Below are 18,348 nucleotides of genomic sequence, written 5' to 3' on the forward strand. Positions count from 1 at the left end.
GAGATGTGGGCTACAAAATGCAAGAGCACCACAGAAGTGAGAGGCACAATGTACTTTTTGTTTCAGTTAATTTCACAGAAAAGTGAGAAACAATTAACAGTGAAAGTTAAGGACACCGCATTTTTGCAGAGTACTTTCAAACGCCTGAGGAAGACTGTGATGAGGAAAGAGTGGATGAAAACATCTAGTGAATATATCCTGGGTATCAGCAGAAGGAAAATATGCTGCTCACTGCCTCCTAAAAGTTGGTTTTATTTTCTGGAGATTCTTCACGACAAATGTGCTCCATCACCCATCACTGAGTCATGGGGAATAGGATCAGTCCTTCATAGAAACATGGAATTAAAGCTGGAAGAAGCCTTTTAAGATCAAGTCAATCACCAACCAATCATCACCACCACATTCATCACTAAACCATGTCCTCAAGTGCTATATCCACACATTTCTGATCAGTTCCAGGTATGGTGGTTCCACCACTTCCCTGAGCAGTCTGTTCCAGTCCTTTACATCCCTTCCTGTGCAGAAATTGTCCCCAGTATCTAAACCAAATCTCCCTGCTGCAATCTGATGCCATTTCCTCTTGTCCTGTCAAAACTTTTTCTGTTGACCCTCCTCCTGAAGGATCCCTGTCCTTGTCAAAGCATGAATTCCCACAACCCAACAGGGATTCAGAACCCTTTGTTACTGCAGGGTTGCACAGATGCATTACTTCAGGCCCCAGGTGGCCGATATCCATTTCCGACTGTTCCAAGCAGTATTTTTTGTAAGAGAGAACAGGGGAACAATCAAACAAAACACATTTACAGAGGCTTCTGCAATCAGGCAATACCAAAAAGACCTCTGTGCCTGCAAAAAAGCCAAAACCAAAGAGCATCTCCTGAGGAGCTGCTGGCCCTCAGGGAGGCACTCACCGCGATGAGGATCTGGAAAGAGCTGTGCATGACCTCGATGTACCGGTACTCCAGGGCACAGCCGATGACCGAGATGTAGGAATGGTTATCCAGACCCTTGATGCCTGACATTGAAGCCTCCTTCCTTACACAGCCAGGGCCATTTTCACTCCACCAGGATTGGTGCCGGGAGATGTTGAATGTCAGGAGTTCGCTGTCCTGAAGGGAAGAGTTGCAAAGAGATCTCTGTTTACTCTGAGAGTGTCGGACATGCTGCCAGATGGAGGCCGTATTAAATCAATGGAAAACTTAGTTTCTGAGATCCCCACTCCCCAGAAATGCTAGCACAGATCAAAGCACTTTGGCTTGATATTCCTTCATAGAATCATGGAATATTTAGTTTGGAAGGAACCCTAAAGAACCTTCCACTATCCCAGGTTGCTCCAAGCCCTGTCCAGCCTGGCCTTGAATACTTCCAAGCATGGGGCAGCCACAGCTTCTCTGGGCACCCTCTGCCAGGGCCTCCCCAGCCTCACAGGGAAGAATTTCCTCCTATTGTCTAATGTAAGCATATTTCCCAGGCATGCTGCTGTGGTGAGAACCACTCCCGAGGCAGCCCTGCAACAAATCTATCTCACCATTCTGTAGCACAGTTTAGACACAGGCTGCAGACCCAAGAACATTTTGCTAGTGGTTTCTTCACCCAGAAAAGAACCCTCAAGTTTTGGGTTTGGGAAATGAACCCTGTAACTCTAGAGGAACAAGGTAAACAAGGCAGCACTAAGTGTCCTGCCAGGTTCTTCCCAGCATGGGAATCAACACAAGCAACTGAAAAATACGAACTTCATAACCCCAAAGTGAGTTTCAAAACCCAAAAGATCTTCCTGTGTTCCTAGCTTTTAACATGTTTGACAAGATCCTGTACCATTTCTGCCTGATTTCCTTCCACACTCTTCACATCTGATGCTTCTGCATCTCCTGGCAGCCCCAGGTCAGCCTACCCAGCCGAGCTGACCTCACAGTGCTCACTGCAGCTTCCTGTAAACACCTCCCCTGCAATTTCTTATCAACTTTACCTCGAGAGGTTTTTTGTTTTGCTCCCTTGTCCTTGCTAGGTAAACACTCTAAACCACCTGGGGGGTTGCAGAGTGAAATGCCACACAAGGAGTGCAGGGCTTTGGTGTGCAGCCAGGTGCTTGTTTAAAAATGACCACACTTTGCTCACAGTTGAGAAAAGCACAGTGTTTACAGGAATACACAGAACAGCTTTGGGATTTTGAGCTTGCAGGACATGGCAAAGCCCTCCTGCAGGTAAAAGACAAACTCAGGACTGGTTGAACAGCTGCAACCCTTCATGGATGAGTGCCAAGTGCTGGCTGCCCCTGAGGTCCTCTCAGGTCACTTTGATGCAGAATCAACAATCCCTTTTGACCAAAAAACAAGGCAAGTGGTTGGAAGTTTTACTCTGAATAATAGATTAAAAAATTTGAAGGCAGAGAATCTGTATCTCTGCAGAGAGGGATGAATGCTGGATATACACACATCACCCACCCATTACTAAAGGTTTTAGCACCTATCCCTAAACTATTTCACACTGCCCATGCCAGGGTCCTACAGAGCCCCGGGAGGAAAGCTATGGCTCCCAGAACAGCAGCACTCAGAGCTTGGGGTATTCACACTTCCCAACATGGAAAACCTCACATGGCAGCTCCTTTGTGGCAGCTCCCCTCGGAGTCAAAAGGAAAAACAGATTCAGAGGCGCTCATCCAAGCCCCTGTTCCAAATGACCCTCTGGAGAGAGGGCCTGTCTCCACAGCCAACACAGGAGCCAAGCCAGGCAGTCCTGCAGATATAAAACACAGACACTGAAAAGCACATCCAGGGCCAAACTGGAGTCACGGGGCAGGAACCTGACTGCCAGCCAGAGAACCACTGAACAGGCCCCACTCTGCCCCTTGTGTGGGGACCCTCTGTCCACCACAGACACCCCAAACCAGCCTGCAGAGCCGTGATTCCAATCTGCTGCAGGAAGCACGTGTTGAGAAATGTGGACGATTAAGTGAGAAGACAGCTGCCAAGCTCCTGACATAATCACCACAGCAGATGGCATGAGCTCTACAGGAGATGGAGGAGGGCACCGAGATGGAGCATGGCACCAGGGCAAAAGCAGCAGAATAGCAAAGAGAAAGGGAAAAACTCCATTAACAGCTGGGAGCTTAGCCCTCTCCTGGGCTTCACCCTTCAGGCACCCACACACAGCTCAGAAAGTCACCAAATAACAGATTTTCTGCAAAGCTGCTTCTTTTCCCCCCAAGTCTGTGTGTTGTGAGGCTCAGGGATTTTCCCCAGCCAAAGCCAGGCCTCCAAGTGGCTGGGCTCCTCTCCGTCTCACAAGCCACTCACTGCTTTGGTTGGGGAAAGAAGCAATCATCTTTCTCAAAGAACAAAACAAACCCCCACAAAAAGAACAAAGAAAGAAAGAAACCTCCAAAACAGCCAAGAAACCCCCCAAGTGAATTCCTGTTCCTTTGCCTGGGGCTCCCCCATTAGCACCGAACCAAAGCTGTTCCCCAGGGCACCACAGGATCTACTCCCAACCTCAGTCCCCAGAGCTTCCCTCTCCCAGCTCACAGATGGTGCCTTCCCAAACCTTCTGCCTCACTGATGCAGACAGACCCCTCAGTGTCCTCTCTGCTCCTCACAGAGCCATCAGTGTGCATTTGGCAAGGTAAGAAACAGGCTGCTCTCCTTCTAGAGTCTCCCTTTTGTCAGCTTTCAGAGATTTGGCTCTGGCTTAACTTCGCTGCAGAAGCTGCACTTGCTTGTAAATTCAGCCTGAAAAAGCAGAACAGGTGTGGCTGGAGGTGGGCAGGTGGAGGAACAGGAGGTCCTAACCAGCACTCACTGCTTTTTGCCCACAGTCACACTCCAGCTCTGAGCAAAAGAGAAAAAAAAAATTTAAAAAAAATTAAAGAGTTATACATCAGTGAAGAGCAGATTGGCACAACTGAGCACATTTGGATTCTGAAAGCACCAATGCCTCGAACTCATGAGCCATCCATCTCAGAGATGGAAAGTGAATACTGATTGCACAGGGGGTCAGGGAACGTCGCTGCGTTCAGAGCCACCTTCCTGAAGCAGCCCCTGTCTGGAGCACGGAGGGCAGCAGGAACGAGAGGGTCTCCACATGCAGAGCAGAGCTGCTCCATCCCTGGCCGGATGCCCTCGGGGGAGACCTGTGTGATGGGGCACAATAAAAAGAGCACTCAAGAAAATCCCTTAATTGACCTCCCGCTGCTCAGAGCTTGCTGGGAGACTATGAAAACAACTCCGGGATGTCTCCCGTGGTTTGCCAGCTTCGTTTGTGAGAATACAGCTGGAGAGAAGCGAAACCATGAATTAGAACGGCACACAAAAATCAGGAGAAAAGAGCCAGTTATAAGAAGGTTGAGGGAACAGCTGTTTCCCAAAAGCTCTCTGCGATGCATTTGCAATCTAAACACACTGAAATGCTCCCAGAAGCGGAATGTGGGTCGGGAGATGTTAATCAGCCCCAGCAGTGAGCCAGCCCTGCTGCGGGGAGAGGGATGTGTGTGTGCCCAGCCCCTCCTCGTCCCTTGCCAGGCCATCACCGCCTCTTTGACCTCCAGCCTGGAGGGAAACACCAGCCAGGAGAGCTCCGAGCTCCTTCCCGGGAGCACCTTGAAGGGCAGCCAAAAAACCCACATCTCACTGTGACCAGCATGTGGCTGCCCCCCGTCTGCCACCACGGTGAGAGGGAAGACAACAGCGCTGGAACTGCAGCACTTCCATCTCACAGAGCCTGTTTTCCCCAGCGTGTCCCACGGGAACCTCACACCTACCTCCAACGCCCACGGAGCCAGCTGTATTCCTTTGCTAAAATAGCTTCCTGAAAGCTGTGCTGAAATTATTTTCTAAGGGACACCACCAGAGATGGTTTTATTTCTTGTTGTTAACAGCCTTCTGAACTGCCTCCCCCAAATTTCCTTAATTATCAGGCAAAACCACACTAGGAGAGCTCTGGAACAAACTGAACCTCGTTTAGGAGCCACCAGAGCTTGACAGCAGAATAATTTTAAATCTTTTTAGATGGAAACATTTTTTATTAAAATAGGAAATATGTTTATCTTTCATTCCTGTGTTCGGAGTAGCTGCATCACCTTGAGACACATAGAAACACTCCCAGTGTCTCTCAGTGGGCTTGTCAACAATGCCACAGCATTTAAAAGCCAAATCCCAGGCTTCCAAGTTCTAAATTTAGAGGGTGTTGAGGGACAGTTTTACGTACACATGAATTTATCCGTCCTCCTGGTATTTTAACCAGGTACAAAGTCATCCCAAGATGCCATCCAGATTCTCTGAAATACAAATAACCCCCATTTGACTCACAAAGGCTGCTTCCATTTCAAGAGGAAATTTAGACCACCACGGCTCTGGATTCAGATCAAAGCAGTGCATAGACAAGAGAGAATATAAAGGAAGGATAAAATAAAAAAAAAAAAGAGAAATCACTATTCAAGAAGAACAATTCCAGAGGGAAAAGACAAAGGAATACATTGAAATACAGGACACCAGTTCCTCAAACCTCTCTGAACATTTCTCAAGTACATAAGGAAGAGTCAGTCAGCATGGCAGCTGGACAGACATATGCTCATATGTCTTAACAGCAGGATTTTAATAATTAACTCAGACTGAGGGGTTGCAGGAGGGATGTGTTTCACGCTCGAGTAGACAGGGAGAAGCTTAACATATTATTGCAAACACAGCCTGGAAACTTCAGAGCTCGCTCCCAGCAATTCACCCACCCAAATGGCCAGATGGACATGGGGACAAGAGGGAGATGGGACAGGAGAAGGAACAGCAACCTGGAAATTCGGTTGTGAGCCCCACCACAGAGCAGTGGCACAGCATTTGGAGCTGCAAGTGTGCTCAGGAGCAGGAGCAGAGCAAGTCAGCAAGGCAATGCTGCCAAAAGCTGCTCAGAGACACATCACCACCTCCCTGCCAGCGCTGAGAAGCAGCCCTGCAAATCCAGGTTGCTCCAGCACTCGCCTGCTCGATGGCAGAGCACTCCCAGGAAAGCTGGCACAGGCTGTGTGCTTGGGGAGGCCCTTCCAGCAGCAAGGGAAGTGCTTCCTTAGACACTTGTGCTGATCCACCTGTGTCTGGCCATCCAAGGGAGTTCTGCTGGACCATATTTCACACTCTTACTCCTGTTAAGAAATGATTCCAAGATAAAAAAGAAAAAACAACCCTGGCAGGATAGAAAGACAGAAATCAAGTCAGTTCAGCTCTTCCAAGAAGTAGGGAATAGATTCAGTGATCAGTGAAATGTATTTTCCTTTCCAATAAAAAATTCAGTGTAACTAGTGATTGGTAGCTGGTTAGTAATTAGTTATAACTCTCCTGAGCAGGGCTGACCAGAACAGCATCCTCAGCCACTCCACGACCAGGAGACATGGAATGGACATGCTGGAATAACCTGGGTAAAGGGGCACTGCAAGAAATGTGAAAGACAGGAGCAAAGAGAGGGTGAGAAGTGGTGGCAGACAACAGAACGGAGGAAGGACGTAACAGAGAGCAATTCCTCAGTAAGGGAAAGCAAACAGCCAAATTGCACCTACCAGCCCTTATTCCACTGATGACCTGAGGTTTATAACTGAGAGATTGTCTCAATCCCTTTGCCAAATCACTCATGGGCTGACATGCGACTGTGGGGTCCCTGGTTTCTCTTCATTAAATCAGCCAGCCACCCAAAGCAAGGGGGGCACAAGAACAATGTCCCTGTTCTCGTGAACAGCACTTCCCTGCTCCCATCCTGAATTCCTTCATCTCTGTGAAATCAGATCCAGGCAGCAGAGCACAAAGAATTGTTTGCAATGAGTGCACATAACTGTTTCCTCATCTTTTCAATTCCCTGGGCTTTCCTTAAATCTGTTACATCAGAAACACTTGAATCTTTTCTCTCCTCTCTCACCTCACCTGAGTTATCACCTGTCTCAGTGGCACTGGGCTGTCATTACCAGGCTCCAAGATAACAAACTCCATTCTCTCGAGCTCCTTGCCCTTTCTGCATTCTCTCACTGTAAATAAGCTGCTGACAGAGCCTGCCCTGGCAGGCTGCCCTTGTCAGAACACAGCAGGGTCAGTGCAGGGCTGGCAGGATTGCCACTCTCCCACCCCCCAGGCTCACTAGCAATCACAGAGGAAGTAGCACCCTGAAGACCTTCAGAGCTCTCAGGCCCCTAAGAGACTTGCACAACCCTGCCCAAGCACTCCCCAGTGTTGTTCATGCCTAGTTCTGGTAGTTAATGAGTTAGTGTTTATCAGACCAGCTCCATCAGCCTCCCTCCACCAAAGCTCTTCTCCCAATATTTGTGATTTCCCTGCCTACTGCCAGGCTCACGATGAGCTTTGACTTTGACTTCTCGTCAGGACTAGAGGGCAGCCTCCTCCCGAGGGCCCTGGGGGCACACAGAGGTATCTGCAGCCCTGCAGCCATCTACTCCCTGCCAACACTGCCCTGCCCTTGCCCAACACTTGGACAGCCAAGCCCAGATGTCCTTCTGGGGTCTGATCCCACCACTGAGATCAATGAAACACCAGCTGGCTTTGGATCAGCTTGCCAGAGGTGCAGCAGGAGAGCCCAGCCTGTGAAGTGTCCTACAGAAACCTCAGCTCCTGCTTCGGGTGGATCTTTTGGTCCCCTGTGGAAGTGAAGATTTGTTTTGCCACTACAAAGACCCAAATTACTTCAGTTGAAGTGGAGGAGGATGGAAGGCAGCATCATTAGTTTTCCTTACAAAACAGCTTTCTAAAGTGAGAATAACTCATTAAGAACAGAGGCAAGGCTGTCAACTACTTTACAGCCAAACAAGCACAAATTCTCTCCTGGTTTCGTTGGTTGTCATTAAATGAACTAATTTCTCATTGCAGCCCGAGAGGAAAGTCCACTGAGTCAGTAACAACTTACACTGCAGCCCAAATCTGTAAAAAACGTCTCCAGTCACAAATGTCACCCTGTAGGCTAAATAAAGCCTCTCTGTGTGCTGGCTTGGCTAAAATGAGCCCCAGCAGAGAGCAAGGTTACCAGGTGACGCTCCTCTGTGGCACAAAAAAAGGAGTTTGTGGTGCTGTTTGAATTGCAGAACAGCAACCTGACGTGTTGCAGTGCAGGTTGGGATTAGCAAACATGAGTTTCCAGCTGGCTGGAAGCAAACACTGGCTCTGAGGAACTCCCAGAGCAGTTTATCAAGCCAACATTTTCTCTGCAGAAGGGAACATTTAAACAGTTACATAAAATTCTTTTTTTTTTAGTTGGTCACAGTCATCATCAAGATCATCTCAGGCTGAGATTTGAGACTATGAATAATCACTGTTTTGGGCAAGAACTCCCTCAAAAGTTTCTGGAGATAATTGAGAGGGGAAATGAAGATGAATTGAGACATTAGGAAGTTACATTTTCTTATCTGCAAAGGATTTAGGCTGCCACTCCTGACTTGCTGTAGGCCTGATAAAACCAGAGGGCAATTCCAATTATGACTGCAACTCCAATGCATGACCTGGGAATTTAGGCCAGATGTGGAGTGCTCTGAAATGAACCTGCATCCCACAGTCACTCTGAGTCTGCTGTGCTACAGCAACACTCCTAATTCATTGCTTACAGCCCAGGCTTAATTTAGGACCTGCCTCCCGTTTTTATTATTTCTGACTCACTCCTCATTAGGCAGACAGCAATACTCAGCTAATCTAGTCTTCAAAGAGCTTTGCACATTAACTCACAGCACCCTGGCCAGCAGCCATGAGTAACCACCACTGTACTGAAGAAGGAAGAATTCAGGCAGGGAAGGCACATCCCGAGGAGATGGGCCAGATCCCTCTGGGGAGGGATGTTCTCTCTTCAGCAGACAGGGGAGCCTCTCCCCAAAGGTACAGCAGGAAATATTTTGCCTGGTGTGGCAACAACCGGGTATTTATTCCTGCTGCTGAAGTGCAGCAAGTCTTCAGCAGGACTGGGAGGCACAAAAATATCAAGAGCAGGTCAGGTGTAGAGTTCCAGCAAAGTCCTTGGTTCAGGTGAACCCAGACCCTGCTGCAGCCCTTCCCTGAGACAGGCTGGCAGAACCCACTCAGTGTGTTCTGTGTCATTCCTTCCCTCCAGAACACACCTTCTTGCCAAGGTGGTCTCAGATCTCAAGAGGATCAGCTGCAATCTGGTTACCTCCCATCCCTCCTCAGCCTCCTCTGCTGGGAATTGGCCCCCAAACCCCTCTCCCCTCAGGATGGGGCTGCTGCCAGCCCTGCTCTCACCTCTGGAAAGCAAATGCATTCCACTTGCTGTGAGGGCAGGGTTTATTCCAGCCACCACCAACCAACCAAGAGCTCCAGAAATCAACAGTGGCTCCTCAGTTTCCCACAGAAGCAGCAGTATCCCCCATCCCTGACAGTGCAGCCCTCTCCACAGGCAGGAGGGCAGGACGTGCTCCCAGGCAGCTCCCAGCCCTCACCTCACCCAGGCCTCTCCTCCCCACTCAGCTCCATCCCCTCTGCTGCAAAGCCTGGGCACTCACCTTCGAGAGCCCTCCCACTTCTAAGTAAAAGCAGATGATGAAGATGTTCCAGGTGACCCAGACTGCAGTCCAGATGGCATACTGGAAAGGAATGGGGTTGGGGAGAGACAGGCAATAAACATTAGGAATTCACTGGAATTAGTGTGTATATATATATATATTTATATTGAGGTATGTGTGCTCTAGCTGGGGGCAGTGGAATGCCCTGAGTCAGCACTGAAATCCCTTTTTCCTTCCCCTGTTTGTTTTCCATATTCAGATGCTCTCTTGCCTGATAAGACACACAGGGGCAGGAGTCTGGAGGGATGGAAGAGCTCCTGTGCTACATTTGTCCAGCCCCTTGCCCTCCCTCTCTGCTGGGCACTGTTTGGGCAGGGCTGCCTTAGCACTAGCAAGAATTATCTGAAACCTTCCAGGTTTGGCACAAGCACAGCTCTCTGAACAGCAGATCCCTGAGCACAGCCAGCCACCTCCTGTTAGAACAGCCTGCAGAGCTCGAGCCTCATCTCCCAGGGGCTTTGCTGTGTCCCTCATCAGGTGCCACATCCCCCTGGAGCACAGCTGGGCCAGGCTCTGGGGTTGGGAACCGAAGGTGTCACTCACCACCACGATGTAGCGGGGTCTGTACTGGATGGTGCCGAACAGCCCCAGGATCACGATGATGATGTGCAGGAAGTTGGCCAGGATAGGGGCCCACTGGTATCCCAAGAAGTCAAACACTTGCCTCTCTAGTGCAGCAAGCTGGAAGGGAGAAGGAAAAGGAGAGTTACGGCTTCTGCACCCACAGTGTTTGTTCTCAAGAGTGTTTGACACGCTCCCTGAGCAAATCCCTGCGGCAGCTGAAGGTGGGACTCCGTTCCCACAGCAATTTGCTGCCTCTGAACCAGGTCAGTAGGACACACGGCTTGTTGACACATCCCCCTTTCCCTCTGGTCTCATCCCAGCTCCTCTGAAGGCTGAGCTCCAGTGCTGTGTGGGGCAGTCCTCCGTGGTGCGCACTTTGGGGCTCTGGCAGAGGACACAGGGGAGAAGCGGGAGAGTAACATCTTAAATGCTGAACGTGAAATACATTCACAAAGATGTCACTGTAACTTTCTAGAGCTCATTTGTCAGAGCCTTCAGCATCACTCCATCACTCCTGACACCTCCTGTGTTTCTCCTCTCCAGCATACATCCATCAAAGTGAGGGAGAGGAGGAAACTCTCTCCTCCACCTTCGCCCCTCAGAAAATGCTGCCACCAGTAAGGAAATTCTGCCAACACATCAGTTTTCCAGGACAGGCTGTGTTCCTCTCCAGCAGTAATAACATGGTTCAAGGCTAGTAGTGTGTTCTAGACATAAAATTCCATTACTGTTGGAGTGCTGGGGCTGATTTTCAAACCAAATCTGCATAAAGATGTGCTTTTTACCTGTAGCCATCATCTGTGTATCAGACAACATCTGGCCCCTGGCCCTGAGCCTCTGTGCAGCTGAAAGAGCACAATGGACATGAAATTGCCTGCTGGCCTTTGCATGCCCACAGCTTTTAAATGATATATCTATAGGAGAAATATAGTGAGTGTAAGGGGCAAAACTGTTAATGCAGGCTTTTCTCCCGTGCTTAGCCTTGCATGGAGAGATCTTCTCTTTTTTTTTGTCTTTATTAACTCGGTGCAAGCCTCTGTCTTCCCTGTCAGTGCAAGATTTGAAAATATGTTTAATTATCACAGCAGGCCACTGGGATTGCATTATGACATTTCATATTTATTTTTTTGCCTAAATAAATCATTACAGTTTACTATCAGCAGTCAATATTAATTTAACTCCTAATCAGGCATTAACCACGAGTAATCCTGGTCTGCTGTGTGTAATCAGCTATGCGACACCTTCCCCTGGCTGGGATCTAAGCACCAAGGCTTCTGTGATGGCTTAAAGCGTTTAAGGATGTGAGCGGCTGCAGGTCCCTCTCAAGCCCCATGATGAGAGAAGCCACATCTATTAAATGGCCATTATTCCTCCTTCTTCCTGGCTCAGTGGGGAAATTGCCTTCACACCTCTCTTGGGCTCGGAAGGTATTGCAATTCCCAACACTGCTTTGAAAGTTCAATAAAAACCTGTATTTCAAAGAAATCTGTGGTTAAGGGCAATCAGTCAGGGAGGGGGAGGGCAGCTTTCCCTCTACGGTATCTTATTCCCAAGTAAAGAAGGACAGAGAGTGGGGAAGGAATGGAGGCAGTCACCAAATCTCTCTTTTGCCAAATAATCTTCCTTTTAGAAGCAACAGCCTCTGGTCCCCCTGAAGTACCTGGAAGATGTTGTGGGGCGAGTGCTGCTCCCCACAGCACAGCAGGTTTGCCGCACCAGCCACAGGTTAAACGCTTAATCCGTCCGGAGGGGATTAAGGCACATACCTTAACGATATCGGGAGATTTGGGATGCTGACTGGCCGGCAATGGGCCGCTTGACTGTGACTGCTTCATCCCATCAGGCAATTAATTGGCTTTGGGTGTTCCGGGAGGAGCGTGTGTGCCCCGAGGGCTTCACCCTGCCCGGGGACAGCACGGGATGTTCGCTGAGCCAACGCCCTGCCCAGCCTCCCCTCCAGCCTCTGAAAATCAGGATAAACACAGATCTCTCCTACCCGTGCCTCCTGCCACGAACTCTCCAGAATCTGGGCGATCCATGCCCGGAGGAGTGTTTTTCTTCTCCATCCTACTCCACCAGTATTTGCCATTAAGGTATAAAAAGGGGAAAGCTTGTCCTTCCACAGCCTTGTTTACACCAGGGAAGAGACTGGGCTGTGAAGTGACAGATAAACGATATGGAGATGGACCTGCCAGTCTACACAAATTCAGATTCGGGGACAGCTCCTTGAGAAGTCTCCGGATTCTTTCCCCATAACCCTGAAAATTATCTTCACACCATACTTCCTTCTCTCTCACCTCTCTCGTCCTCAGGTTCTTTCCATCCTGATTTACTTTCTTTCGTCACTTTCCCAGCATTATTAAACTAGTTTTGTGTACCTGGGAGCTGCAGGCACGACTCAGCTGGTCCAGAGATGGGCTGTGCCCATCTGCAGGCTCAGGGAAGGAGAGGGGATGTGGGATGTGCGAGCTCACACAAGCTGCTTCCTCATTTATAGAAATAAAATTACGGTTTTCTGTAAAACACGCGGGTAACAAGCAAATGCTACTGATGAAACTCCAGCACTGTGTTAGTGACAGGCAGGGAGTGAGTCCGTGCTGCAATCCTGCCATTGGAAATGCAGCCTGAAGTTATCCTGGGCTTCCCCCTGTTCCCTCAGGAACTTACCATAATTAAGGAAAGATTTGCTGACAACAAATTGATAAACAACCATTTCACTCATTACACTGCAGGTCTGTGTGCACAGCTCACCCACAAAGTGCTGCTGAGATTTGCAGGTAAACAGGGCTGATGTTGGGGCTAAGTTGGCCTTGATTTGGGCTTGGGCCATGAAGGATGCCACAGTGCCCTTCAGTCCTGGTCTCTCTAGTCCTGGCAGGGAAATGCCATCTTCCTCTTGTGCTGCCCGGTTTGTGCAGAGCAATATCCTCGCTGTGGGGTTCCTGACAATGGTTCACACTGTCCTATTGAGAAAGCCTATTATATTCCAGAGACACCGGTTGTAAAGAGAAATGTCACAGACTGTGGCACAGGTTTCAACCCACTCAAAGCTGACAGGACCTTTCCATCAGGAAGGACAAATTTTTCTTCTTTATGGCTGTTCTTATTAAAACCAGGATTCCTTCTGCTCCTTTTGCTTCTCCAACCCATAGTATACTTTTACCTTTCATTCTTTAAATTAAATGATTTATTGCAGCACTAAAATCAGAAGAGCCGTGGCAGAATTTTCTCTCCTGAAATAAACCACATTTCTGCTGATCTGAGTGAAACTGGAGTAGCAAAGAACCACGTGAAGCAATTGTTAGCCAGGGAAACAACACAAGCCAAAGCTCTCTCCTGGGCCATCATTCATTTATACAGCTGGGGAAGAGATGAAAGGCAGAGGGATGTTCTGCAGCTTATGGAGCCCATCCCATTGCCCGCACACAGGGAGCAGAGAGAGCTCTGGACATGCTCAGGGGCATCACACCATAAAACTTCTCCAGAGAGGGAAGCTGTACCTGAGCTGGAGGGATGCCCACAGCAAAATAGGAAAAAAGTCCTAGAAAACAGCTCAAAACATGGGACAGTTTCTCACTGGGGGTTGAAACCATTCCAGTGGTTTTTCCAATGGCTCTGGCAGGACAGTGTCACTGGCAGGTGTCACTGCCAGCAGGACACTCCGAGCTGGTTCAGCATGGGCTGGGGGTGCTTGTTTAAATCCTACTCCCTCAGATCTTTTCTATCCCCTCAACTTTGTCTTCTATTGCTCCTCTCCTGCTGATAAGCTGGAGAGTCCAACCTGGTCCCCTGTGGGCCCACACTGCTGAGGAGGAAGGGATGCTGCTGAAGAGTCAGGTACCTGTAATTCCTTAACTCCCTGTCCTTTATAGCCTACTATCAAAGCCATGTTATCAGCTAGATTTGCTCTTCTTAATTTATTAAGCTTTTAAAGCCTTTAATCTTATTTGGTTTGTATCTGTCTTTCACTGCATTTCTGAAATCAGTTGGGACACAAAAGAAAAAAATATCAGTCTCAAGACATGTGGACGTGACTCATACAGACACAGGAAAGGTGCTCAGAAAACCCCACAAGAAGTACAGTCACACATCCATTTGTATCTGTTTCTGTAAGCAAACCTGCTCTTAACCTTTCCAAGCTCAGCCTTAATAAGAGATTTCTTTTCAAAATGAAATGTTAGAAATAAATATTCAAGCGTGCAATAAAGGGAACAAGTAGGAAAAGCTGATCCTACTGCTGGAAAAGAAAAAACAAAAAAACAAAAAAACAAAACAAAACAAAACAAAACAAAAAAAAAATGTTTTACCCAGAAACCCAGGCGATTTTCCACTTGACCTATAAAAAAACAACCTGAAAACTCCTTAGCTACTCCTTGTCTCTCAGTGCTGTGAGGACACAGCCTCACAGGCTGCTCCAGCTCCACCTGGGACAAAACTTGCCACTTAACCCCCTGCCTGTTCCTTCTCTCCTGAACCCAGCAGGAGCCTCAGCTGCAGCCCTGGGTCCCCACTGCACTGCTGGGATGATGTTCTGGGCTCCTGGCTGATCCCAACACCCTGAGCCAGGGTTTGACTTCCTGCCAAGTGGCTTTGCTTTTTAAGAAGATGCTCCTTCTCTGTCTGCTGTGCAAACACCCTCGGAGCTTTCACTGGGAAAGGTCACGGGCCTTTTCTTCAGGAAAAACCCGCACTGGTTTCCTGAGGTATTTTGGCCATGAGATGTGATGGCTCAAGCTCAGGGCAAAGTCTCAGTGCTGCTAACCCTGTGAGGTATCATACAAGGATGGAAATTTACATCCTGCTACCAGAAACAGCAGGAAGAAATTAAAAAGTCTCAGATTGTATAATCTGGAAAATATATCTATTTAGGTTTTGAACACAAATATGGCTTTTGTGGCTCTTCCCATGGTTTTAGTTTGGCAGTACTAAACACCTGTCTGCTGTTTATTATTATTTATATACTGATATTATATGATACAGTGTTTAATTCTACACATCTTTTCATATAATTCCTTTGACTTTGTAAATGCTGGGACAATGCTAGAACTAAAGAATCCTAAACCCAATCTGCTCTGTGCTGAAACTATCAGAAGCGAGCAAAAAATTCCCTTCTGTGCCAGTGCTCAAGGTGGAGAAGATTCTGTGAGTAGAAAAACAATTAAACAATAAGTCTCCTTTTACCACAGTGGCTGCACTTTTAAATAAATATGAATGGTCGCAATAGCTCTTTAATTAGATTTATCTGAAAAAGTAGCTCAGTGAGCCATTACTCCCCATCCCCAAACGGAGGGGCTGGTTCTGCGAGGTGCCACGTCCTTGTCTCTCCCCAAGTCAGCCTCTCACGTGCTCACACCCGCTGCATTCATGAAATCTCATTTTTCTTCAGTAAGTGTTGTCAAGGAAACCTTCCTTGGGGCCTTGTGATCCACAGCTCCTTTCCCAGCATCCCTCTCCCCCAGCACAGAGGTCAAGAGACTAATTGCACAGGAGGTCTCTGTTTGTCACTCGGTCTCCCAGGCATCTTTGGTCACTCTGGCCACTGCACACAATGTGCCCCATTCTCTGCTCCTCTGCTCTGTTTTCTCCCCAGAAGCTGCTGAGACCTCTTCTATTCACACCGACATTAGAGAGGCCTCCAACAGCAGGGCTGACACCTTGAAGTCATTTATATTTCACAAGAAAACTGGTCACTGTGCTGGCCCTGCCAAAGGGCCCCACAGGGCAGCAGGGGAAGTCCCAGTCATGGTCCCACATCAGGTCACTCCTTGCCGCAGGGCCTGGCTGCTCCTGGACATCACACCCCAGCAAACACAACTTTTAGGCTGCCTGGTGCCACATCCAAGGATCAGGACTTCTCCCAGCCCAGAACCATCCTGTGCAGAGCCTGGGCAGTTGTAACACCCTCCCTGTGTTCATCACAGCTACTCTGCTGAAGCCTGGAGCATCCTGCTGTTAAACATCCCAGTGCTGAGCCCTCACCTCCTCATTCCCCCTGGCCTGGCACCTCTGAGCTCTGAGTTCTCCCTCCCAGCATCACTTTGTGTGTGCGCAGCGATGCTCTCAGGAGTGCCACTGCTGTGACCTTGAGCCCTGAGCTTTCTGCTGCCAAAGACTCCCAGAAACATCTGAGCTGCAAAGACACGTCATTATTCAGTCCCACATGTCCAAGTGCTGCTTAGCATTCCAGGGAAGGCACAATCCTGCTGAACAGAAGGGATGAGACTGGCACCGAGCAGTGCAGAAGGCTGTTTGTGTCTGGAGCTGAGGCTCTGGGACTGAGGTTTCCTAAGTACATCTTAGAACCACCAGCTCTGCTCAGCTGAAGACATGGGCCATGCACAACAATTCACAGAATCATGGAATCCTTTAGGTTGGAAAAGCCTTCTAAGATCACTGAGTCTAGCTGTTCTTCAGCACTGCCAAGGCCACCACTAAACCATGTCCCCAAGTGTCACATTTGAACGTCTTTTAAATCCCCCCACAAACAGTGACTCCAACACTGCCCTGGGCAGCCTGTTCCCATGCTTGACACCCCTTCTGGTGAAGAAATTGTTCCTCATATCCACTCTAAACCTCCCCTGGAACAATTTGAGGCACACATCCAAGCAAATCTCTTAAGCCTTTTTACTCCAAGTGTTGGATTGTGCCACAGAACTGGCTGAACATCAGGAGCTGGCAGTACCTTTTCCAGCAAGACACTACAGCCCATGGTCTCTGCCCCATGCCCCGGTGCTCTCTCCTGATCCACAACCTTCTCAGCAGCATGATCAGCAGGACAATGAATTAACTGAGCTTCTGAATGGTGCTCAGAATCCTGGGGAAAAGACTGCTTCCTAGGAGGAATGCTTCAGGAGAATTATTGCTCTGGATTGCCTGAACTTCTCCCAGATCAGGGTCAGTCACATTTCTGATGAGGCTTGTGCTCTGTACCCCTCACAGCCTATGGCCTGTTTGGTTTGATGGATCCCATCTCCCCTTGTGGCTCAGAGCCCAGGGATGCAGGCAGCACTGGATATGGGAGCTGCTGTGTTCCCTGTGCTCCTGCCTGTGCCTCCTGATGGCACCTCAGCTCTGCACTCTGCTCTGATTGCTGATTGCTGAGAGCAGCAATCAGGCTAAATTAATAGGCAGGTGCCTTTGTGATCCAGGCAGAAAAGCACTCTGACAGGAATGACAAACTTGTTTTGTTTGCAACCTACGTCGACTCTCCAACCTAAGTTTCCCAAACATAATTAAATTAATCTGTGGTGCCCACAATGTTCTCCCCTAACCCACCGCCCCCCGCTTCCCCCCCTCCCCCCCTGCCCCCCAAATGTTTTTCTCCTCCCTCAGTTTCATGGTTCAGCTTTGAGTCTCCAGCTTTGGGACAGAGGGAGGAGGCACTGGGGTGAAGGGGATGTGACTGCATTTACAACAGGCATGAAACCCAGAGAGTTCCTTCAACAAGTGCCTGACATTTTTGTCACCCAGATGGCCAGGCTCAGGATCCACACTCCTGGCTTCCCCTCACCTGCTGAAGAACTTGCTGAGGTATCTTATCCCACCTCATGCTGCTGAGCCTGGGCAAACATCCCAGCTGCTCCCCCAAACATCCTGGCATGTCTGACAGCTCCAGCTCTGGGGGAAACTTCTCCCACCAGGAGAACAAATTTCCCCGTTGCAAGAAATAATATATCTGAAATGTGTGCCATTAACTCAGCAGCCATTTCCCTCTGGAGATCTGCTACCAGTTATGAACCCATCGAAACGCTCCAAAGGCTGTGAGGCAGAGCAGTGCTAGAGATCAGCAGGAATTTAATTTTCTAATAGAGAGATTTATTCCCTACCAACAGGGGTTTATATTTTGCGATCCCTGCCTCTGCTCAGCCATGAAGGCTATCTGAAGTTTGGGCTTGTTCCCATGAAAGGGATGCAGGAAAAAAAAGTGAAAATACTTGAAAATCAGCCAAGGGGTTGTTGTGTTCAGGGAATATAACCTACATCCTTTTGACCTGCTCTCCTGGGCATCACCTGCTTAGCTAACAGAGAAGGAAAACCATGGACAGGGCTGGCAGAGAAGGCACAAGGCTGCCCTGAAGCACTGCTTGGGCCAGCACTGCCCAGCCTGTCTTTCCTGATGCAGCCCTCCGGAGTCTCTGGGTGCGGGAGCAGCAGAGTGCGAAGAGCTCAGAGATCCCATGAACTCTCAAGCGTACAAGAAAGACTTTAAATTATTCAGGGGTCTGGCCAAAACTCTCAGTGTG

General features: G+C 48.8%; 1 protein-coding gene across 3 annotated transcripts in view; it reads right to left on the minus strand.

The window, feature by feature from the left end:
• Positions 1-18,348, minus strand: part of NKAIN4 (sodium/potassium transporting ATPase interacting 4) — a 50,428-nt gene that overhangs the window by 15,685 nt on the left and 16,395 nt on the right. For all 3 annotated transcript variants that reach the window (XR_010723288.1, XM_066198937.1, XM_066198936.1), the window contains exons 2-4: positions 10,085-10,222; positions 9,482-9,562; positions 912-1,109 (exon numbers count right to left, since the gene is read on the minus strand). Coding sequence is in view for 2 of the 3 variants with exons in the window: in XM_066198937.1 (XP_066055034.1) it covers positions 912-1,109; positions 9,482-9,562; positions 10,085-10,222 (417 nt within the window). In the remaining variant the exon portion in view is untranslated. The remainder of the gene's footprint in view (positions 1-911; positions 1,110-9,481; positions 9,563-10,084; positions 10,223-18,348) is intronic.

The sequence above is a fragment of the Chamaea fasciata genome, unplaced genomic scaffold, assembly GCF_029207755.1.
Source record: "Chamaea fasciata isolate MVZ Bird 193981 ecotype frontalis unplaced genomic scaffold, bChaFas1.0.hap1 SCAF_17, whole genome shotgun sequence".
NCBI lineage: Eukaryota > Metazoa > Chordata > Aves > Passeriformes > Sylviidae > Chamaea > Chamaea fasciata.